The sequence below is a fragment of the Mesoplodon mirus genome (genome assembly GCF_964341445.2).
Source record: "Mesoplodon mirus genome assembly, chromosome: 4".
In the NCBI taxonomy this organism is placed as follows: Eukaryota; Metazoa; Chordata; class Mammalia; order Artiodactyla; family Ziphiidae; genus Mesoplodon; species Mesoplodon mirus.
Window position 1 is genome coordinate 60977633 of NC_138979.1, and position 23999 is coordinate 61001631.

The 23999-nt window shown below is 44.6% G+C and overlaps 1 protein-coding gene across 1 annotated transcript in view; it reads left to right on the forward strand.

The window, feature by feature from the left end:
- Window positions 1–23999, forward strand: part of THSD4 (thrombospondin type 1 domain containing 4) — a 584514-nt gene that overhangs the window by 21986 nt on the left and 538529 nt on the right. The window contains exons 2-3 of the mRNA XM_082618510.1: window positions 5944–6051; window positions 18164–18233. Of these exons, the coding sequence (XP_082474636.1) occupies window positions 6023–6051; window positions 18164–18233 (99 nt within the window). The 5' untranslated portion in view covers window positions 5944–6022. The remainder of the gene's footprint in view (window positions 1–5943; window positions 6052–18163; window positions 18234–23999) is intronic.

Genomic DNA, 23999 nt, shown 5'->3' on the forward strand with positions numbered 1-23999 from the left:
GGGACAGGCCACAGCAGTGAGAGGCCCACATACCGCAAAAAAAAAAAAAAAAAAAAGTCCACTGTGCTATTTACTTCCTTGGACTGTTGGCATTCCTTTTGCCTGTACCAGCCATTGGGCACTCAGTCTATCGTTGTGAAAGAAATATTCATTTATGTATTTTTGTATTTATTCGTCTGCCTCAGTAAGAGTGTAAGCTTCTCAAGGGCAGGGGTCCCCCCCTTGTCATATGTAGTATCTGGCATGAAGCTTCCTAACTCAATAGGTATTGAAAGCTCATTAGCTGGTAACCTGATTGCCCCACATACAAATGTTCAAGGACTTCAGGATCACTGGTCCCAGCCCTATAAGAGACATGGGACCACTCTGATGTGTTGCGACTTGAGGAATCCATTCAACGTATCCATTGAGACCTAGAGTGTTCCTTTATCTCTAAACTAGTACTCGAGGTGACACCTGGGAAAAGATGTGGACCAGCAGCAGACACAGACTCTGTTTTGATCCTTTAAGCCAGCCCTGTTCGTGTGTGGGTAGAAGGCAGTATCAAATGATGGTTAAGTGCATAAACTCTGGGCTCAGGCTGCCTGGGTTTGCATTGTGACTTTCCCACCTACTAGCTGGGTGACTTTGGAAAAGTTATTTAACTTCTCTGTACCTCCATTTCTCAATGGTATCTCCTTCATGGGGTTGTTGTGAGAATAAAATGAGTTAATATAAAGCACTTAGAAAACCATCTGACACATGGTAAACACTCAGTAGATGTTTGCTCGAGTCCCCAGCTACATTATTATTATTCTTATCTGAAATAATAGGTTATTAAATTGCTCATCTTGGCTCACTTTGCTGTAGGTGATGTTCATGGCACAGTCAAGTCATGTCCTGAAATGTTTCATCTCCCAGCAAAGAGGTGAGGTACACCCAGTCCCCTTGGGGTAGCATCCATCCATCCATTCATTCATTTGTTGAGTGTCTAGCTATGATTCTCTACCAGGTGGGAGGTAGTGAGTCTAATAAAGTGAAAAGAGGAGAAGCCCTGTGGTTGGTGGTCTGTATTCAAGTCCAAGCCCTACCCTCCACCCGTCGTGTGGCCTAAGTTTTGCTATGAGAATTAAATAACATGCTTACATCGCATATCAGGTGTGTAGTGTAGTAAAAGTTGATTCCTGACTTTCTTGACTTTTCTTCCACTTTCCTGTTAATGGAAGACAAAGGTAGGTTGGACGCACTGATGTTGGGAGCTGACATCCTGGTACTTTGGTCCACAGACAACTGGACCAGTCAGGTGGGGACGCTGCACACAGTGGGCTGGGGTCCTGAGAGACGATATTTCTGGGGGAGAAGCCTGTGCGTGACGGTGGGGAGGGCAGGAGGGGGATCTGGGGTCTGTGGTTGGGATGTGGCCGCGAGGTGGTCTTTCTGAACCCAGACCTGAGAGGCTGATCAGACCCTTCTCTTTAGGGTGCACTGAAATCAGGGGGCGTCTTCCAGGGGTTCTGGCCGGGCCAAGAGGAGAAGGGGCAGGAAGGATACTCAGAGGTGGCCTGTGGGAAAGGGGCAGCACAACAGCGCCAATGTCCAGGGCACGGTGGCCTCTTTTGGGGTCAGGGAAGCCAGCTCCTGCCCTGGGTTACATCTGTTGTGGCCCCTCTTTCCGTCCCCTCCATCCCAAGCCTTCGTGCCTCCTGTCACATCCTTCCTGTTCCCCAGGTGTGTGGGGACTGTGACTTTGGCCTGAACCAAATCAGGTGACTTGTCCAGCCTTCCTGCAGGGTCTTTGTGGAAAGGAGAGCCGGTGGGGCCTCCATTGGCCAGGGAACATATGTTTTGACAGAAACTAGATCGTTCGATTTTTTTGTTCACTGTCAAGAAAGGTTATAAATCAACAGGAGCAACCCCCCAAAGGTGACTCGCTCCACAGATAGCATGTTTACTCAATCCCCGGCGCTGTTGCCAAATGGATTTTCGGGAAACCTCACTTTCATCAGGCCCCTCCCTTCTCCAGAACCTACAAGGGCTCTTTCTTCCCCATCTCGTCAAAATTCTCCTGGTGCTTGCCAGGGCTTGGATAACGTGTCTTCGCCACATCTTCACAGTTTTACTCCTTCATCACGATGAGAATCCTGCACTGCCTTCTGATCCTCCAGAACCAGGGCTTTTAAACTTTTCTGACCAGTAGCCACAGTGAGACATACTTACTTAGCCTTACTGTGTGTGATAAATGCTGGCATTTTCTTTTTTTGTTCTTTTCTATTTCATTATAAAAAGTGCAGGTCATGACTCACGCAGTTGATCTCATGACAGACTAATGAGTTGTGACCCACAGTTTGAAAAGCAGAGCTGATTTAGCACATAGTAATCATGTTAGCAAGTCCAAGCTCGTACTGTTCACTGCAGGACAGGCCAATCAATCGAGAGATGAGCTGTTGGGGCAAGGAATAGCGACTTTATTCCGAAAGCCAGCAGACGAGAAGATGGTGGACTCGTGTCCCAAAGAACCATCTTACCCAGGTTTGGATGCTAGTTCCTTTTACAGAATAAAGAAGGGGAGGTGAGGAGGTAAAGTAAAAAAGGTGATAAGTTGTTAGCAATATTTCCTGGTTCCGGCCAGAGTCCAGATGGGACGTGTTAATTTCTTTCTTCCTGCAGCCATTCACAGATAGCCTGGTCAGGAAGTTTCCTGTGAGCTAAACAAAGGTATTTTAACTTAACACTCAGGCATGGGAGGCAGGGTTCCTGGAGAATGGGCCGTTATGTATACTTTAAGCTCTAGGCAACATCCCTTGGGTGATTAATTTGTAGAAAAAGCAATAGAATACAAAAGTTAAAGAAACAGATCCAACATGGAGTCAGATTTGTTCTTCCCTATTACAATCATAGAGACCCAAGTGGATATCAGGAAATGGCAGAGCTGCTACCAGCTCTTCCAGGACATGCTCATCAACCATTTCATAAGATAAAAGTGACCAGTCAAATCTGACAAGAAGTTGGTCAAAAAAATATTCAAGAGTAATGGCCTCCACAAATTTTTTTGATTGCACACCCCATCAGTAAAAAATGTTTGAGCATACAATGCTAATCTATGTTTGGTTATTTTTTTAACCTATCAATGTATGATGTGACCACATAAAACATACACTCAAAATATAAATTGTAAAAGGGTGACATAAAGATGGAAGGAACCATATTTTAAAGCAACATGCTAATTGTGATGGCTTCATTCTATCATCAATAAATATCTGAAGGCAAAATACACAGAACGAGGTTCATGTTTATCAGCAGCGGTTGTAAATCTATTTTCAAACTGTTCTGATAATTTAAGATGTTTTTCTGGTTGACATCTTGTCAGATTTGGAAACCACTGCTTTATAGCACACCCTCTTCCCTCAGCGTTGCCCTTCCTTTCCTGACAAAACTAAAAAAGCTCAGTTAGCACCTCCTTTTGCCACCTCAGTCCACCAGAAATCTGGAGGGGGTGGAGGGGGTCCCCTTTGAGACCTCTTTCCCTTGCCCCCCTCACCCATTCATTTTCCACATTCTGGGGATTTTACCTCTCAGTAGGGGGTCAGCTCTTCCTGGGGTTTCCTTTGATTGCTACGTTCCCACCACACTACTTCCTTCCTTCTTCCTCCCAGTTCCTCACGTGCCTTTACATGTGCGATTCCCCCTCCCTGGGATGCCCCCCTCCCTCTTCACCTGCCTGACTCCTGCTCACCCCTCAAGGCCCAGCATAAAGGTCTTCCTCAGAGGGACCTTCTCTGACTACTGCCCAGTATACTTTCTGAGGCACCTTGCACTTTCTTCTTGGCTTCCATGGGTCTTACCACAATTTATTTTTATACTTATTTATGTTTCAGTTTCTTTAACATGTGTAGCCCTCTAGCATCTAGATTGTAGATTGTAATTTCCTTGAAGGCAGGGACCATGCCTGGCATGTGTGTGTGTGTGTGTGTGTGTGTGTGTGTGTGTGTGTATCTAGCACCTAGGTCCTGGAGTCTCAATAAATATCTGATATGCACAACAACCCTATGAGGTAGTTATAGACAGTATCCCCATTTTACAGATGAGGAAACTGAAAGCCAAAAGGGTTAATTGCCTAAGGTCACCTGCTTAATAAATGGAGGTATTAGTCTTAGATCCAGGTCTTTCAGATTACAATATGTACACTCTTACCAAACACTTTGGATTGTTCTTTTGTAACCCACATAGGCTAAGGGCTGATTTTCAGACCCATCTTCCTTGCTGATACCTGACCAGCCCTCTCTAGTGATTCTCCTTCTCTTGAACTAGCTTGATTTATGCTCAAGGTCTCTGTATAACACTATTTACCCTGTGTTGTTCTGGATAACACCAACCTTTCCCCACACAATTCCATGTCCCTAAATCTTATCCATGTAAGCTAGGTTGTAAAGCAAGACTCTGCATTGCCTCATCTCTTGAATTCCATAGCACCTTGGAGAGGACCTGAGCACCCCACATGAGTAAATAATTACTGATTAGTTGATCATTATCAGGAGCTTGGCAAAGATCTCATCTGACTCCCAAGTTAAATCCCGTCTTTGTGCATATCCGCTTCCCAGCCAAGAGCAAGAAGGCCGTGCCTCGGATTCAGAGGAGTTTTAACTGTTCCAATTTGCACTTGTTGGCCTTCTTCCTGGTGGATCTCAGTGTAACTTTTGGCTGAGACCCAAGAATTTAAGGGTCTTCAATACCATGAGTAATTTCATGAGTTGCTGATGGCTAATTAGGGGTGATTATATTCAAGAGGCTTGATTTTCTTAATAACCCCCAGAAAGGGCTGGTGGTAACTTGAAAAATCTTATTTCCCCCTGCAAATGGAATTTTCTGATTCTCCTGACTGTCTTTTCGTAAGTCCTTGTAATTTATCCCCCATCTCCCATTTCTAGTGAGAAGGAAATTTGCAGTCCTGAGAAGAATTTGGAAACCAATGATTTTGGAAAACTCTGGGGTTCAAGCCAGGGATTGAACCCGGGCCACTGCAGTGAAAGCGCGTAGTTCTAACCACGGACCACCAGGGAATTCTGCAGAGCTACTTTTAATTGAGTGTCCTCTGTTCCAGGCACTGAGCTAAGCATATGACATGTGTCCATTCATTTAATCTTCATAATCTGCCACAGTTCTTTAGGCCATATTTTTTGAACAGTTTTATTGAGATGTAATTCACATACCATACACTTCGCCAATTTAATATGTACAATTAAACTTTCTTTAGTGTATTCACAGGGTTGTGCAATCATCATCACAATCTAATTTTAGAACATTTTTGTCACCCCAGGAGGAAACCTCAGACCCTCGAATTAGCCCCTCCCCACCCTCCAGACCTTGGTAACCACTAATGTATTTTTTTGTCTCTATGGATTTGCCTATTCTGGACATTTCCTGTAAATGGAATCATATAATAAGTGGCCTTTTGTATCTGGCTTCTTTCACTTGTGTAATGTTTTCATGGTTCGTCTGTCTTGTAGCATGTATCCAGACATCATTTCTTTTTATTGTTAGGCTGTATTTTTACCCCTACTGTACAGTTGGAGAAACCAAGACATAGAGGTGAAATGACTTTCCTGTGGTCAAGTAGCCTTTAATGGATGGTGCAAGATTTCCAACGCGCATTTGCCTAATGCCAACTCTGCTCTTAGCTTAGAATCTGAGGTAGTCATACTGATGGGAGTTTATTAAACATTTTCTATGGGTCAGTCACTGTGCTGAATGTCCTGTAAATTTGTTACCTCATGTTCATACATAATCTGCTTTCATTTGGGCAATCTGGTAACCATAATTGGGCATAACTGGGCAATGGTATTTTTGTCCTAATGTCTTCCATTTGCTCACTTCCGGTTTAATTGGTCAACTTAAGCTGCAGAATCTTAGGCTCTAGAATCTTCCTAAGCAAACCATGCTAAAAATAGCATTGTTATTCTTCTGTAGGAGTTGAGTGCCACCCCCATCTGCAGAAAATTGGCAACATCTCTGAGGAGCCCTTGCTTTTCCTGGGATACCCAGCATCATGGTTTCCGGTTTCCTGGAGTCTCTCAGGTAAGTGGAGAACCTTTTAAAAAGAGAACAGGGAAATAAGAAATTTGATATTTGAATTTTACTATATATTTCTTATAATAACTAGCCTTGAGGGCCTGCATCTCACAGATATTTTTTATATGCTGTGTACATATGTGTAGTAAGTTTTTTATTCACAAAGGCTGCTGAGGCCTGGGGAACTGTGTGCTGTGGTGACAGGTATTTGGACTGAGATTCGAGTGACTTAAGTTCGATGCTGTGCTCTGCTATTTGCTAGGAAACATCTAGGACTCAGATTTTTGTTTGTTTGTTTGTTTGTTTGTTTTTGTTTTGCGGTACGCGGGCCTCTCACTGTTGTGGCCTCTCCCGTTGCGGAGCACAGGCTCCGGACGCGCAGGCTCAGTGGCCATGGCTCACGGGCCCAGCCGCTCCGCGGCATGTGGGATCCTCCCGGACTGGGGCACGAACCCGTGTCCCCTGCATCGGCAGGCGGACTCTCAATCACTGTGCCACCAGGGAAGCCCAGATTTTTTTTTTTTTTTTAAGTAAAGATGTCACTGGATTGGTGTGTATTTATCATGGTTGCACAATAGAATCACCTGAAAAACTTTAGAAAATATTGTCCTCTGGCTGTATCCCCACAGACTGTGACTTAATTGATCCAGTGTATTTAGAAGGTGACCTCTCTTGTCCCTTCTGTTCAAAACCTCTATGACACACCTGTATGTTATATTTGATACAGATATCAACCATGCAAAGTAAGTAGAACAAGTAGTATCGTCTCTATATGCAAATCAGAAAATCAGTGCTTAACTCCTGGTGCTCATTTCCCTCAGTGCAGAGTCAGGGAAAGGGCTTGGTGCTCTAGAATCGAGGCTGTTTTCAAACTTTCCTTAAGATGATAGACCCCTTTAAAAATTCTTCAATCAAAATCCTATGTAAAAATCTCAACATATAAATAGCCAACGGCAGCATTTTATTAAGAGAAATTTATTTTAGATGTTTGAGTTTGTAATATTTACACACTATGAGATTAATGAGTCTGTTTGGATAAACATCAAAATTTGAAATCAGATTTATGGATGATGGCTTGTACATTAGTCTCAGCATCTAGTTTATTTTGCGACTGGTTTTAGCTGCATAGTATTAAGAAAATCTTGATCCATACAGGTAAGTAATGGCAATTGGTAACAGTTCTTCAATGCAGCTCATTTTGCAATCTCAGGATACTCTTTAAAGAAATTGATTCAGAATCTAGAAAGGGAAAGGAAGAACTTTTTGTTTCAAAGTTGAGTCACTAAGGATATCTTGTAGTTGTTTTTCCCCCCTTAACTATATGTTAGTCCCAAATGCCCAGAACTTACACTGAAAAGTAAAATGGTCTGTAATATGTTATTATGACGGTGCCACATGTGATGGCCCAACCAGGGCTAGAGCATTTGCCAGGCAGATGCTCTTAGACCCATGCCTAGCATTTCACTGAGTGTAGTGTGTGTGTGGGTGAGCTTAGTCTGTAACTGCCTGTATAATTTTACATGAATTGACGTGTGCAGGCCTGCAGTCCAAAGACCCATGCAGAGCTATAAGCTTCTTCATCAATGACATAAACAAGTGTGTCAAAAAGAGTCAGAGAAGGCAGGAAAAGCTCCATCCTGAGGCTTCTGCAGAATCCAGCCATGAACAGAGCAGCCCAAGTCTCTTCAGGGTTAGTCTTTGGTATCTAATCTAAATTAGCATGGGTGCATTTTTTTTAGCCATAGTTTAAAACATAGTTTAAAAGATATTTCAAGACATAAAATATGTATCCAGTTTGTGGAAGCTCCAACATACTGCTGTAAAACCACAGGGGAATGAGAAATGCAGTTGGACCACTGGGTCACTTTAGGACCACAGCGTATTTGAACACCAGGACCCAATGGGAGACACAGAAGTGGAGGTCACAATCATATATTGAACTGGATTGAAAAGAGCAGCAGATAAAACCTAAGTTTCCCCATGTGGTAAGCAAGTGTAAATCTAGCTGCCATCAGAAAGGCCCCTACGAGTACTGAAGACCCTCAAAATTGTGGCCACCCAGGCTGTACAAGAAGGGCTTCATTTGAGAGAAGTCCCTTTTGCAAAGTTTTTTTTTCTTAATGTTTGGAATTTTAATTGATGCCCCTGCAGTTAATCTCTGTAATGATCTGTGATACGGAGGCCATCTCCCTTCAAGGGAGGCTTGGCGGGCTCACCTCCAAGCTGTGCATTATTTCAGAGAAATTGCCCACATATTAGAAATTAGCAGGGTGGGAGTCGTTGAAAGCTAGATGTGGCCTTGGTACCCTCCGGGCAGAACTCTGGAAGTCTTGACAGGCCTCCAGGATTATGGTCTTGCTGAAGGGATTGTTTGAACAGAGCTACTCAGCAGGACGTTTCTCCAACAGTCCTACTGTAAGGACTGGGGAAAGAAAACGTGAGTTATGAGGATGGGAGAGTCTTTGGGAGAGCTCAGCTGAAGATTTCCATCAAGTCTCCTTCTTCATAAGCCAGGTACTCATAAACCATTTTGCATTCTGTTTCTAGGGCCACGTAAAAACTAGAGTATCTTTTGTTTAAATGCTTTTTAAAATGTTCTGGGGGAAAGAGCTATGGTTACTTTAAGAGTGAGAGGTCTTTGATAAAATCGGTAGATGAGAAGCACACAGAGAAACACAAATATTAAGGGCTTTTTAATACTTATCAAGGCAACCAAATACATAAAGATCAACAGGAAAAGCTGGAGGATTTCTCTACCTATAGAGAAAACACCAGAGAAAAATTGGGAGTTAGCTGCCAAGAAAATCCCTGAGAGGAAAAAGCATTTAAGGGGATTCACAATTCTGATATGCAGAGATTTCGTTTAAAAATCCCTCCCCAGTTCTTGCCAAGCCACAGGGAAACAGAAAGCCAGCCTCCCCGTCATTGAAAGAGATGGAGAAGCCCTGAGTATTAACATAGCAAGTGTCTCTGCCCTGCTCAGAATCTGTAGTAATCAAAAGAACCACGGTTAAACCCAGTAGCAGAAGAGACACTAAGATTTTAACTCTAGGTGGAACTGGTTAGCGAGTTGCCATTGAACCTTGGACAAGACTTGGATGCCGTGCAAAACTCAGAGCAGGTGAAATCCATTTGGACCAAAGGATTGGTCAAGGTTAGATTAAGTTTTGTCACCTGTTACAAGTTAGAGAGGAAAAGGCACTAAGTAATACAGAAGTGTATATATTTCTTAAAGACTTGCTCCAAATTATTCACCTTTTTTTTTTGTATGCACAGTTACATCTGTGTGTGTTTTTTCAGTGCTTGAGTGGAAGGAAACTCAGTTTTCTCCCTAGAAGCAGTGTAATAAGTGAAGATGGCCACCTACCATGGCCAGCCAACAAAGTCTCTTTAGAGCCAGTCTGCTTGGTCAGGGGCTCTTTCTTTACCTCATGGAGTGCTTTTGTATAGTTGATACAAGTTATCTTTGAGATGAAAACACAGAGGAAAACAAAACTATTGAAAATGCCAAACAAGTGGTTAAAGTTGATTGGGGGGGGATTCTTATTTTGAATAGTAGTTTTTGAAGAAATGCAGATGTAATTAGAGGGATTATGGGGTTAGATGGTGATTTTTATGGCTCTTACGAAGGAGAGTTCTGGATCATTTTACAGGTTGGTGGCCCTAGGTCAAGTGTCTGGTTTTAGTCTTCTGAAAAGTAAGGCTTTTCTTTTCCTTGATACACACAGTAATATTACTGTAATGCCTGTCAGCTACTTTGCTGAGAAATACAACCAGAAGGGATTGAGGAAATGAGAAAGAGAAAGGCGGCTGTTTTGGGGGAACTGAAAAAGATCCTGAATACAAACAACAAGAAGGAAGGGGGTTGAGAAAGTTTACTTGTAAGTGTGAGAAAGAGAATGCCCAAAGTAGTGATAGCTGAGGAATGAAAACTGAGACTCCCCTCAGAGTAGAGAAATATGTGATAATTGGGAAGGGTCATGGGATCAATTAGAGTCCCTATGCCAGGGATCAAGAAATGGGATGAAGGAGAAGGAGAAATGTGGCCAGGAAGAAAACAGGAAAGAGGAGGGGTAGGAGTGGGAGTGGGAGGGGCAAGAGGAGGAGGGGCAGGAGTGGGAGTGGGAGGGGCAAGAGGAGGAAGGGCAGGAGTGGGAGTGGGAGGGGCAAGAGGAGGAGGGGCAGGAGTGGGAGTGGGAGGGGCAGGAGTGGGATGGGGAGGGGCAAGAGGAGGAGAGGGAAGAGAAGAGGCCAGGCTGGGATCCTAAGTATTGAACTTCAGGTGTCAATAAGGCAGGGCTGAGTTGGTGTAGCCCACATCTAAACCACTATCCAGTTGATGCTTAATAAATATTTGTTGAATATTGAATGAATAAGTTAATAATTATCCTTCATGTGAGAGAAAAAAAGGAGGAGATTCTTCTTTCCTGATTAGGATCTTCAGTTAACTATAAAAGTAGGTTAAAGCAGAAGATCATACAAATGATACAGACACAAACCTTTAACAGTTTATTTTTAACTTAAAACACATGTACATTCACTCACCAAGTTTTTGATATGGGGGCCAAGGACTTTTCTTTGAGCGTGAACCCCTGATTGTCTTTCTTGCACAAACCACACCCGTAAGCATTATCTGAGGTTTCCATCTGGGTTTCTTTAAAGTGGAATGGGAATCTAAAGACATTTGCAAAGCAATCTGAGTATAGAATGATTCTGGATTTTTATTATTTTTGCCCCTAATCATTTACAGTTGTCTCATCCACACCTAATTTGCCAGTTTTTTTTGGGTTTTTTTGGCAACTTGCCTTTATTGAGTCTTTCCAAAGCATTCAGCTTCATTTGTGTAGAAACAACTACCAACTATTTCTTTTTGCATTCTGCTTCATGGGCCTGTGTACTATTTGAATATTTTATGTAATTACAAAGCCCTGGCATCGTCAATTTTGGGACCATGGTTAAACTCCATATAAACACAACTCATCTGGTGGATGCAGAAGAGTACAAGTGTACCAAGGAAGAACCTGCTGGAATCTTTTGTGGGAAGCCCGGTAGGAGCCATCTGAATGGTAGGCATAGAGGCTAGCAGGAAATAAAACAGTTTTTTGGAGGACTGCCCTGGCAAACCCACCCCTATAAAATGATGGCAGGCTTTCAGACAGTATTGATTTTTCTTTATGCCTGGCACAGTCCTGCACCTGGCTCTCATCCTCATCACTCAGAACTTGACTGTGGGATTTGCTAGAACCTTCTGTACCAAAAAGCATTCAGTGGAGTCAAGGTGTGATCATTGAGCTGCCAACTACCTGTTCCTTGTATACTCAAGTGAATTTATATGACTCAGGTTAACATTGACACCCCTCCCACCCCGGGATCAGAATCAATGTCTCCAACTTGTAGAAACCCACCTTTTAGGATTGTCTTTTTCCTTCCCCAAGTTCTGTTTTTCCAACAGAGAATTCTGGGATGTACTTAGAAAACACTTTCCTGATGAAAGTGTCGGTCACAGCAGCACTTTGTATTTCTTGGTGACCGGCATTTCCTCTCTCTCATTTTTCTTTCTCCCCTCACTTCATTCTCTCCTTCCATTCTTTTATTCACTTGCTATTGATTAGCCCTGAGTTTGGACCAAGACGGCGCTGGTCATTCTGCTTGCTGCAAAGATGTATCAGAACTGTTTCCTCAAGAAGCCTACCATGGAGCAGGGGAATTTATCAAAGGGTCTTGTGTCTTAAAAAGCTGTGCTGTGGGGCTTCCCTGATGGTGCAGTGGTTGAGAATCTGCCTGCCATTGTAGGGGACATGGGTTCGAGCCCTGGTCTGGGAAGATCCCACATGCTGCGGAGCAACTAAGCCCATGTGCCACAACTACTGAGCCTGTGCATCTGGAGCCTGTGCCCCGCAACAAGAGAGGCCGTGATAGTGAAAGGCCCGCGCACCACGATGAAGAGTGGCCCCCGCTTGCCGCAACTAGAGAAAGCCCTTGCACAGAAACGAAGACCCAACACAGCCAAAAATAAATTAAAAAAAAAAAAAAAAAAGCTGTGCTGTGACAGAACACCTCACTTTTCCAGAGACCCCAGTCCAGAAAATGCAAATGGCTGTGAGAATTGAGAACCTGGAAATAAGCAATAAAAACCAATATGCAATTAGAATAGGTGTCCGTAAGTCCATGCTCTAAAATGGAAACATTTACTCCACGAAAGCCAGGCAGGCCTTTTCCCTGAGCCTGTTTGATCTTGGTTTGGCTGCAGCTTGGTTGTCTAACGGTTTCTGAGGCCAAGGTGGACCCGAAGGAAGCCGAGTTAAGAGGTGCAGGCTCATCTGTAGGAAGGTAAGCGAAACCTGCCTGACGGTAGAGAGGAGACGGCCAAGGGCCAACTGGATTCAGAAAGCCCCAGGCTTCCACGGTGCTCTCAGGCTGCTTTGCTCCAAGGCCGCCACCTTACACGCACAAATTGATTAATACTCACTCTGGGGACTCTGAGCCATCTAAACAAGGTTGCTTAAGCGCAGCATACTCTGTATGAGAAAGCAGGGCAAAGAAACAGAATGTATTTTTTTTTAAGTTTGGGATTTCAATGGTAAGCTTCAAGTATTTTAAAATTTAGACTGTTGTCTAGTGAGAGTGGATGCATGAAGTTTTACTGTATCCACTTATTTTCTGATTATTTTTTGTAAGCAGTGACAGAAAGTGAAACAGACGTGTGAAGCCACAGCCTTATACAGACTGCGGAAGAAAAGTGATGTAATAAAATGGCAAATGCTTGGTTTCAAGGTGTGTTGTGTCCTAGGAGGCCCCAGAGCACAGTGGTTAAGGGTCCAGGCCAAGAATCTGACTTCTGGCATTGAAATCAGGCTTTGTCACTCATCAGGTGTGTGTGCCCTTCAATAAGACTCTTAGCCTTTCTGTGCCTTTCTGTGCCTCAAATTCCTCACCTGAAAAATGGGTATAATCAAAGTGTCTGATAGGATGGTTTTGACAATTAAATGAAATAATATTTGTAAGCGTTGAGATCAGTGGTAACGACGTAGTCTTCTGGCTAATGTCATTTGTAACCCATCTCCTTCTCTTGCTGCCTTTTAACTCTTTAACTGCGGTCAGAGGAAGGCAGAGGGTTGAGTTGAACACAGTAAAATGCACACGTAGCAAAAATTTTTGATCCTCAGAATGCAGGTGGAGATTTCACTTCGATGCTAAGATTTTGGCTGTCTTTTGTGAAGGTCAGTATAATTTTATTCATGATCAGGTTGCTCCCCAAATATCTCTCGGGTTGTATTAACTGAAAAGGAAAAAAGTAAGGTTTTTTTTCTTTTTGCTCTTTTGCTTGTTTTGTGACTTGATATGCTCAAGTGGCATTGAGTTCATTGAGATAATCCGAGGTACACAGAGGCTGTGACATGATCCACCCTCACTGGAGTCAAGGATGATTGGGGGAGGTGGGTGGGAAGGGGTTGGCCCAGGCGAATACACAAGGGCAGAGTCCCAGTTCCGTGATGTCAATCTTGTACCAAATTTCAGCGGGCGTTATTTTCTACAGGAAATGAAATGTTGGAGTGTTTAAAATCTAGAACAGGGATGGGTAAACGGCATAACTTTTGTTGTTGTTTTTGTTCTGATTGGTGTGAAATGTTGGGCTGCTTCTCGTGCAAGGTGAATCGGAAAGTCTCGCTAGAAATGTGGCTTCCGGCACCGCTTGGAGGGGAGAGTGTGATTTGTTTGCCAAAGGCCCTGGTAGCCTTCAATCTGTCAAAACGTTGCAAGCTGGGAGCAGTTTGCCAAAGCAAACTATCAAAGTGGAATAACACACGAGTCACACACACACAGACACACACATGCTCTCCCATTCCCCAAACATTAATTTCAAATTGGGTCAGGAAGAACAAGACTTTGGGCCAGATTGTCAGTGTTTTAAAGAGGTGTGGGCACAGCTATGGACTAGCAATTAGACAGGTATGTGCGAGCAGGCTGAGGTGTCCTAAAACGGAGTCTACAGAGTAGGGGTGGGAACCTTACAGCCCTTGGCCAAGTTTCATCTGGCCCCTGGGGTTATATATTGCTCTGGCTGCTGTGATCGCAGCCCAAAGAATAATTTCCCCTCTGGGGGAATTTATTCTATTCCATTCAGAGCAGAGCCCATTTACTAACTAAGGTTTTATTCCAGCAAGAATTTTATTGGGTATCCCTATGCATTTTAGCCTCACTGGGGCCCAGCTTGATGAAGAGAAGAAGCATCTGAACATCTAAACATAACTTGCATAGTATTTTTGCAGCAAAAGCACCAACCGACATTCTGCTGCCAGACCTTGTGTAAATCCTATGAGAGTGAATTTTTGGAAAGTCACGTAGAGACTCAAAAGCACACTGATTTTTATAAATCCCTCATAAAAGAGCTTTGCAAAGCTCCCAAAGTTACTTTGGACATTTTGAAATCCATTAATCCACACTATTTCTACTTATCTTGAAATTTCACAGGTCATAAGAGGATGAAGCCTCATTCATTAATTCAGTGAATTAAGCTCTTCCTATATAGCAGACACTTTCCGAGGTGCTGGGAGATAAAGTAGTAACAAAACAGACTCCCTGATCTCATGGACCTTATATCCTAGTGGGCAGAGGAAGAAATTTAAGTGAATAAAGACATACTATGTGAAATGGAAAGTGCTATGGAGAAAGAGAGATAGGCTGGGCTGGGAGAGGGAGTCCTGTTTTATGTAGGGTCAGGGAAGCCTTATGGAGAAGAGACACCTTTGGGCAGACACCTGACGTGGTGAGGGAAGGAGCTGTAACCATATCTGGGAGTAGAGTTGACCAGGCAACCCTGGAATGCAGTCCCTCCAAGACAACAGGAAACCTAGAATTTTCCCTTCTCCCATCTTTCACTCCCTCTCTCACTCCAAGTCCCCCGACTGTTATGGAAGTGTAGCCTGGGATGAGTGGTTATGCAAAATGGCTCGTGATTGCATTACAAATATGTGGCTTAGGTGTGTGCCAAGAACTTTGAGGGGCTGAGGTGTAACGCATTTCTGGAGCTGCTGTTTGTTTTCTTAACAAAACCACACCAATCTGGTTTTCTTTTTAAATGAGTAAACAGTGCCAGAATGTGTTACAAATGATTCAGATTTGTAGGCACGGCCTCATAAGGTGCTTTCTTGCACGTGAACTCATTTGAGGTAGGCAGGGCAGGTTCTATTATTCCCATGTTACAGATGAAGAAACTGAGGTGCAGAGGTGCTTTGCCCAAGGTCATGTAACCAAGAAGCATAAGGTTGTATCCAGTAAGGAAACAACTAGAAAAATAACTGTTCTTTTCCCATCACTGTGTCCACACCCACTCCTTTAGATACCCCTGCCCCGTGCCTGGAAGACAGCTTAGGCAGTTTTCTGGTCCATTGCAGGCTTAATGAGCAGTCTCTCTTTCAAGTATCAAAAGGCCCCAAAAGATGTGTGTATGTGAGGGAGGGGGTAGCTTTAATGGTTGAATGCCCATCCTTCTAGAAGTTTTAGTTTTCCTTCAGTAGCTTTAGTTTTTGTTTTCCTTGAGTACTTTTTGGGTGAATCTAAGGCATCAGCAACTTCACCATCCAGGCGTGCACCCTTAGCCCCCTGGGTGCTGAGCAGCACAGGTCCATGTGCCTGTGCATTGGACAGTACAGAGAGAGAACATTTCCATTGTTGTAGAAAGTTCTCTTGGACAGCACTGGCCTAGAGCCTCAGCAAGTTATAAATCAACTCTTTGATTCTTTTCACCACTGATTTTATATTTTTCTGAATAGATTCCTTACTTGGAAGGATTTCATGTACCGATATGCTACATTAAAAGAAAGTCTAGTCAGATATAAAATTTTCAGTCTCTCATCCAATTTAAAGCTTCTTTCTTCCCCCCATCCTGGGCCTGGTCTGGCCTCAGACCCCTGTAGTGGGAAGAGAGGGCTTGGCTGTTTCTTCACACTCCTAGTTCCCCTCTGTGCCCCCCTCCCTCTGGTCCTCATTAGTTCCTCCAGGACAGAGCAGGGGAGGGGACAGATAGCTGGGCAAAGAGGATCTCAATAGCATCGGTGCCCGCTGTCACCTGGTGTTGCTGTCTGATGTCTATGTTGTGGATTCTCCTCTCAGGGCCCTTTGGTTGGTCCTTTGGAGAACCTCCCCCTCACTGGGATCTCCTGCTGTGCATCCCCTGGTTCAGGCTGTGCAAGTACTGGCTGCCTCTTTATCCCGCCTCCCCCAGCTCCCGGGCCCCATGGGTACGCACCACACATCACCTGTCTTTTGGTGAGCAATCTGCTTTGATGAGGTCCTTGCCAGAGGACCTAAGTCCTGCTTTCCACGGGAGAACCCCAGCTTTTCTTGCCCCTGTAAGCTCCAGGTACGTAGGCTGCTCCCACCCCAGCCCTCTCGCACCGCTCCGCCCTCCTAGACACTCCAGCCAGGTTTTGGCCTTTAACTACGTTTCAGGGGAAAATCAAGCACCGCTCCTTATACCCCAAACCCAGGGGGTCCAGATCAAGCTCTCGAATGGTAGCCCTCCTTGTTTGGCTGGGAGGAGCTCCAACTTTTCCTCCCCTAAGGGGGGTGGAGGGGCTGTGCTCAGCATTCCTGCATCCCTAGCAAACTTCTCTCATTCTCCAGCCCACACCCCACTCCTTGCTCAGCCTGAAGGTTTAGGGTGAGGGGCTGCGGGGCAGGATGGGTGGGGGCAGAGGGAGGCACCTCCGTTTCTGGTCCTGAGTACACGGTGCAGCCCTTCTCTTTGGAACGTGTGTGTATGTCATCCATTGGTTCTTAGCTTTGGGACCTCAGTGCAACTCTAAGACAGCAACAAAAAGGATGCGTGGAACACCTTGGTACATATCCCTTCCCCATGCTTCTTGTCCCACCACACGGCCTCTAACCAGTCCGGCCACATCCATTCTGTGTGGTCTGCTAGACCGGTCTCATTTTCAGGCACAGTGAGGGTTAGGGTGGAATTTAGGGTTCTCAGAGATGGTGGGAGCTTTTCTAGCTCCACAGACCTTACCCCCCAGATTCAGACAGGTAGTCCTCATGCCCGCCTCTACACAGTGAGTTTTCCTTGGACAAGGGCATGTTTCACATCTCTCAGTTATGTTAGAGGCCTCAAGAAGGTTGAGAAGCACTGGGTTACCTAACTGCCCTCAGGGCTAAACCCTTAAAAAAAGAATTCAAAAGACAACTAAGTAGGACCAGTGGCCTTTTTCCTGGGATGCTTCAAACAGTGCTGTTGATGATGTGACATCAGGAAACTTCAGGCATTTCATTAATTGGCAGTACTTGTTTCTCCTCTGACTAACTAGCTGTGCCGGGCGTGTCCAGCTCTGTTATCTTCAGTGATCCTTACAGAAGATGAAAACACTGAAGCTCAGAGACATTGGCTCACCCAGGCTCACCCAGATGGGAATGGCGGAGCTGGGATTCTGGCCTCGATGTGTTTGAATCCAAAGCTTCACGCTCTCCCAGCACACCCTGCTGTCTTGGGGCCAGCTGGCTCCTATTTCTACACCTTCTCTTTCTTTGATGACAAGCCCTAATCAGGGCTGGTGACAGTGGGGCTTAACACAGCTAATCTCACCCATGGAGAACATATGGGACACTAAAAGCCCAAGGATGGGCAGAGGAATGGTTCCGAGGAAAGCCTGGAATGTGGGAGAGGAACTTCCCTGGGAGAAGCAGCCCCCCTTCTGGCCTGACCTTACCACCTCCACGAGGACCAAGCATGCACGAGCGCTTACTCTGTGCCAGGCACGGTGTGTTATCTTATACAGGCCTCCCCAGACCTCCAGCCAGCTTCTGTGGTGTCCCCATCTTACAAGGGAGGAGACTGAGGCTCAAAGAGGTTAAAGTCCTGACTTGGAAACCTTGCTGGTAAGCAGTAAAGTGGGGTTTGATCCCAGGTTTGATCCCAGGTCTGCCTCATGCCACAGCCCTGCCCGCAGCTCTCTCCTCTCCTGTGGGGCCCTTTGCATCTTCACTGGGTCACATCCAGGGCCTGGGTTGGACTGTGTGTGCTCTCCCTTCCAGTGATGAGATGGGGATGCGCCTTCTGCTGGATGCTGCTGCCTGGAACATACTCACAGCCCTGCCTGTTGCTGTTTTTCTTTCTCAGTGTCCTGGGTTCCCTCCTGCTGCTTGGATTCCAGCTTGTCTGCCCACAGCCCTCCAATGAACACAGAAAGGTAAGCCATGGCCCTTCAGAGGCTTTCCTTCTCTGCCCAAGGGCCTGGGGTTGAACCAGTCATCACCACCTTGAGCTTTGTTCTATTTGGAGGTTGAGTCACTGCTGATTCTCAGAGGAAGCACCATTTATAGGATGTTCACCAGTCTTCCTATCCTTCCGAAGTTTCTGATCTTCAAAATGAAGCTGGTGCCCAGAGTCAGTCTCTGATCCGAAAGCAGTGCTGGCTTTGTGTCCTGTGTCCATTAGAGTGGGGTGGTTAAGGAGAGATGAGTGAGCAGACTCTACCTCCCCTAGGGGTGGAGGAGCACCAGCACGGAGCCTTTACCCCTGCTAGGGGCACCTTCAGGGGGATGCGTGTGGATGGTTAGAGAGAGAGCTGCAGCTAAAGCTGAGGCTGTAGCCATGTAAGAGCACCCCTCGGAGGGAGCCATCCATGATCTTCGGTTAGAAGGACACTGCAGCCAGCGGCCAGGCAGGGAGGGAGCAGGGAAATAAGGACCCGGCCCTCTTTTTCCTCCTCCCCTCCATCTCCTGCTGGTGACTCCCTAAACCTGAATCCAACCAAAGGACAGAAGACAGAAAAATCCCTTAATGCAGTGCTCAAAGGCCAGCCTCCTGGGCAACAGGGCTGGGTGGAGAAGGGTGGACAGAGCATCTGGAGGGACAAACGGACAGTAGCAAGCATGCTTCCCTTCAGGCTCTGTGTGTTTCATAGTAAAGGAATTATTCACTGTTGCCTAAACAAGCCCAATGCTGTCCTGCAACAGAGCAGTTGTGTGATTAATATTTCCTGAGAAACAGATGCATGATATGACTTTGGGAGGGTCCCTAAAATCCCTTTCTCCTATCTAGGAACTCCTTATGTCTACAAGTAATGAAATGCAGATACTTCTGAGAGGACTGATAGGTCAGTCATTTGTATCTAACTGTGACTGAGTTGGTTGGAACCTTTCCTAGAGGGGCTTTTCATAGGTGAAGTCCAAGAGAGAAGGGGGGCAAGAAAAGAGTATGTGTACAGGTTTGCCTAGATATGCACCTTCTTGGGAGAAGTTCTTTTTTTTTTTTTTTGCGGTACGCGGGCCTCTCAGTGTCGTGGCCTCTCCCGTTGCGGAGCACAGGATCCAGACGCACAGGCTCAGCAGCCATGGCTCACAGGCCCAGCCGCTCCACGGCATGTGAGATCTTCCTGGACTGGGGCACGAACCCGTGTCCCCTGCGTCGGCAGGCGGACTCTCAACCATTGCGCCACCAGGGAAGCCCTTGGGAGAAGTTCTTGATGTTCTTGTCTGATTAGTCTAATTTATCTTAGGTCTGTGGATTATGTTCTGACTTGGTCTTTCTGGGCCAGATGTGAACCTATATTGTGTTGTGTCCCCCTTTAGGGTGTCAGCTCCATGAAGGTGGCATCTTACCTGTCTTGTTCACTCCCCAATTTCCACCTCCTGGAATACAGCATGGCCTGTTGTAGGTGCTCAATAAAATGCTTGTTGAAAGACTGACTGAATGAATGGAAAACCTGGCCAAGATGTAAACATCATTTTGTTGGAGCCACTTGGCAATTTACAACCCTTTTACTCTACTACATCATCCCCATTCATGATTTCAAGAGTCAGAGAGGACAACTATGATAGACTGAATGTTTGTGTCCTCCCTGCCCTCCAGGTTGGTGTGTTGAAACCTAAACCCCTATGTGATGGTATTTGGAGGTGGGACCTTTGGGAGGTGATTAGGTGATGGAGTGGGGTCCTCATGAATAGGATTAGTGCCCTTGTAAGCGTTATGGGAGAGCTTGCTGCCCCACCATGTGAGGATACGAGGAGAATTCTGCACCCCAGAGGTCGGCACTGTGCTGGCACTCTGACCTTGGACGTCTAGCCTTCAGAACTGTGAGAAATCAATTTCTGTTGTTTTATAAGCCACTCAGTCTATGATATTCTGTTTTAGCAGCTCAAACGGACTAAGACAAAAATCGGCACTGAGAAGTGGTGGTGCTGCTATAACAAATACCTAAAACGTGGAAGTGGCATCGGAACTGGGTAATGGGTAGAGGCTGGAGGAGTTTTGAAGTGCATGCTAGAAAAAGCCTATGTTGCCATGAATGGACTTTTAAAGGCGATTCGGGTGAGAGCTGGGAAAGAAAAGAGGGGAGCTCAATCTTCCTAGGGAATACCTAAGTAATCCCGAATAAAATATTGGTAGAAATATGGAGGTTAAAGGCCATTCTGATGGGGTCTTAGATGGAAATGAGGAACATGTTATTGGAAACGGGAGGAAAGGCTGTGCTTGTTATAAAGTGGCAAAGAACTTGGCTTGTTCCTGTTCTGGTGTTTTGTGGCAGGTAGAACTTGCAAGCGATGAAATTAGATATTTAGCCAAAGCAATTTCTAAGCAAAGTGTTGAAGGAGTGGCCTGGTTTCTCTTGACTGCTCATAGTAAAAAGTGAGAAGAGAAAAATGACTTAAAGATGGAACTGTTAACTGGAAAGGAAGCAGAACACAGAACTTAAAGATTTTGGAAAATCTTCAGTGGATCCGTATTGAAAAGAATGAGAAAGTCTGTCCAGAAAAGGATACTACGGGTGTGGTCGAGAGACCGTTTGATAAGGCGATTAGTCAGTTATCTTGACAGACGCCAGGAGCTATTGTCCAGGACAGTGGAAGAATGCAAAGGGGGCTGTGGTGCCTTCCAGATCTGGCTCATCTCCGCATCACCTCTCTTGGCGGTTTCCACTCCCCACACTCACTCTGAGCTCCTCAGCTGCGTCAGGAGCTGCTCCAGTGGCCCAGGGAAGGGTGTGGGCTGTGCCCAGCAGAGCCTTGGGGGCATGACTGGCTCCACCCAGATTTCAAAGGACAAGGCTTGAGCCCAGGTCCCAGGACCCCAACCTTGGAGAACCAGAGTGGGGGCAGGGCAGCCTGGAGCTTTGAGGCCCCAACCTGTGCAGGTAGGACCATGGGCCCAGTGGGCCTGGAAGGCAGAGCATGGAGCCAAAGAGGATTATTCTTAAGCCTTTATGGAATTTCCCCAATTTGGACTTTCTTCTTGCCTCTTTCTCCCATTTGGAATGGGAATGTCTCTCCTGTGCCTGTCTTACCATTGTAGTTTGGAAGCACATAACATGTTTGATGTTAACATATTCACAGCTGGAGGGCCTCCCTGGTGGCGCAGTGGTTGAGAGTCCGCCTGCCGATGCAGGGGATGCGGGTTCGTGCCCCGGTCTGGGGGGATCCCATATGCCGCGGAGCGGAAGGGCCCGTGAGCCATGGCCGCTGGGCCTGCGCGTCCGGAGCCTGTGCTCCGCAACGGGGGAGGCCACAACAGTGAGAGGCCCGCATACCGCCAAAAGAAAAAAAAAAAAAAAAACATATTCACAGCTGGAGAGCAGTTTGCTTCAGGATGAATCATACCTTGAGTCTCACCTATATCTGATTTAGATGACATTTAGATGAGACTCTGGGCCTAGAGTTTAATAATGATGCTGGAACCAGTTAAGACTTTCAGGGTTATTGGGATGGAATGAATGTATTTTGCTTGCAAGAAGGGTGTGAATTATGGGGGCCCAGGGATGGAATGCTATAGACCAAATGTGTCCCCGCAAATTCATTTGTTGAAACTTAATCCCCAGTGTGATGATATTTGGAGGTGGAGCCTTTGGGAGGTGATTAGGTCATGAGGGGATAAATGCCCTTATAAAAAGGGTCCCAGAGGGATCTCTAACCTCCTCTGCTATGTGAGGACACAGGGAGAACATTGCTGTCGGTGAACCAGGAAACAGGTTCTCCCCAGACACCAAATCCACAGGCCCCTTAATCTTGGACATCCCAGACTCCAAAACTGTGGAAAATAAATTTAAGTTTTCCATAAACCACACAGTGTATAGTATTTTTGTTATAGCAGCTGGATCAGACTAAGACAACTGTCTATTTTCATTATTATGTTGTATTATTTATTAGTGTTCAGAGTTAATCAGGGTTGTTAATCCTAATAGTTGAATCAATCTACCAGTGTTCTTTTTTTTTTGCTGTTATTCAAATAGACCGTCATACCTGAAAATGTTTTATAAATGGTCAACTTACTTTGCTGTTTCTCTTAATTTTTCAAGTTAGCCTGAATGATATAAATATAGCCTGAACAAAAGGTTCACAAAAAGGTATTGCCTCCATATTTCTTTCTTTTTCTTTTTTTTTTTTTTTTAATGATGTTTATTCTCTTTACCAAGCTGTACCATAATGTGCTTGGTAAACCTCCATATTTCTTAAAGAAAGTATTTGTTCTGAGAAATTTTTAAAAATGATTTATGAATTACTTTAGAATGTTGAATTTAAAAATTGAGCAAAAAGTTTCACATCTTGGTGTATGGTTCCTCCTTGTCAAAATATGAAAAACTTTGCAGTAGAAAGTTAGATTTAAAAAATTATTTTTTCACAATAACGTATAGATTCCTTTACTTGGAAAACATGCATTTTAGGACAGTTCTTCAATATAATTATATACATTTTAGCTGCCAGGATCATTGTCATTGTCATTCACCCCAGAGAAGAAAAGACTCGGTGCTTTCTTGGGTGGTGAATTTCTTCTTGACGTTTTATTGGAGCTCTGTGGAGCTGTGACTGTCATCCTGCCTGGCTATATCCCCAAAATCCTGGAGCACAAGCAGTACTGGCAGTAGTAACATCCATTTATTTCTGCAACATAAGAAATAAGGAGATACTTATTAAAACAGGGGTTGGAAATGTTTTTCTATAAATGGCCAGTTGTGACTATTTTAGGCTCTCTGGGCTACAAAGTCTCTGTCACAACTAGTCAGCTCTGCTTTTGTAGCACAAAAGCAGCAATAGATAACATGTAAATAAATGTACATGGCTGTGTTCCAATGAAACTTTATTTACAAAAAACTGGATTTGCCCCATGGCCCGCCATTTGCTAGCCACTGCTCTAAAGTCGGGTAGAGAGAGGTTAACTGTAATTACTGTATATGTGTTTTGAAGTTGGGACTTTAAGGAACACAAAGGATTTGAGAAAAAAAGAGTATATTTTTTCATTAAAACATAAGAATTATGATTGCTATCCAATTGTTTTCATTACTTAGATAAATCATAATTGAATTCCTCCTGACTGTTTTGTGGCAAGATCCACTCTCAATCTGTAGTAGAGAGCAGCAGCAAGAATTAGAAAACCATTTATGGTAAATTCTTAAGGGACAGCATTACTGATTTGTGCATACTGTAGTTTAGTATGCGTATGAAAACTACCCTCTAAAAGACATCTCTTTTTCTTTCTCATTTATTATAGTGTGTCCAAATGTAGCATATGGAAGCATTTCTACAGTGTAAGTTATTCTGAGGAAAAGACATAATTTGTGAATGCTGTCAAGTAAACTATGCATTTCTAAATGCTGCTTGGGTGACTGGATACATCTCTGTAAAAACTGTCCCATAATAGTGCAGGAAAAGGGGACTCGGGTGCAGAGTATAAGTAGCTCGTTTGAGAGATTTCTATCCAGAAGTCTTTCTCTCACTTCTGCAACATGGATGGCATCAGAAAGGATTGCTCAACCTCTGTTCTTGGTAGTTATTTAATGACACGTGGCAAATGATTTCATTTTAAAAACTCCCTGTGGCTTCATTTGCTGATAAGGTAAGACCAAGAGCAAAAAAAAACTTGACCAAGGATTTAATAAAAACCATGTGTTATTAGTACGGGAAAATATGCAGATTTCAGAAAGCTTTTAACTTAATGAAAGTGTTCTGTCTGCTCCACAGAC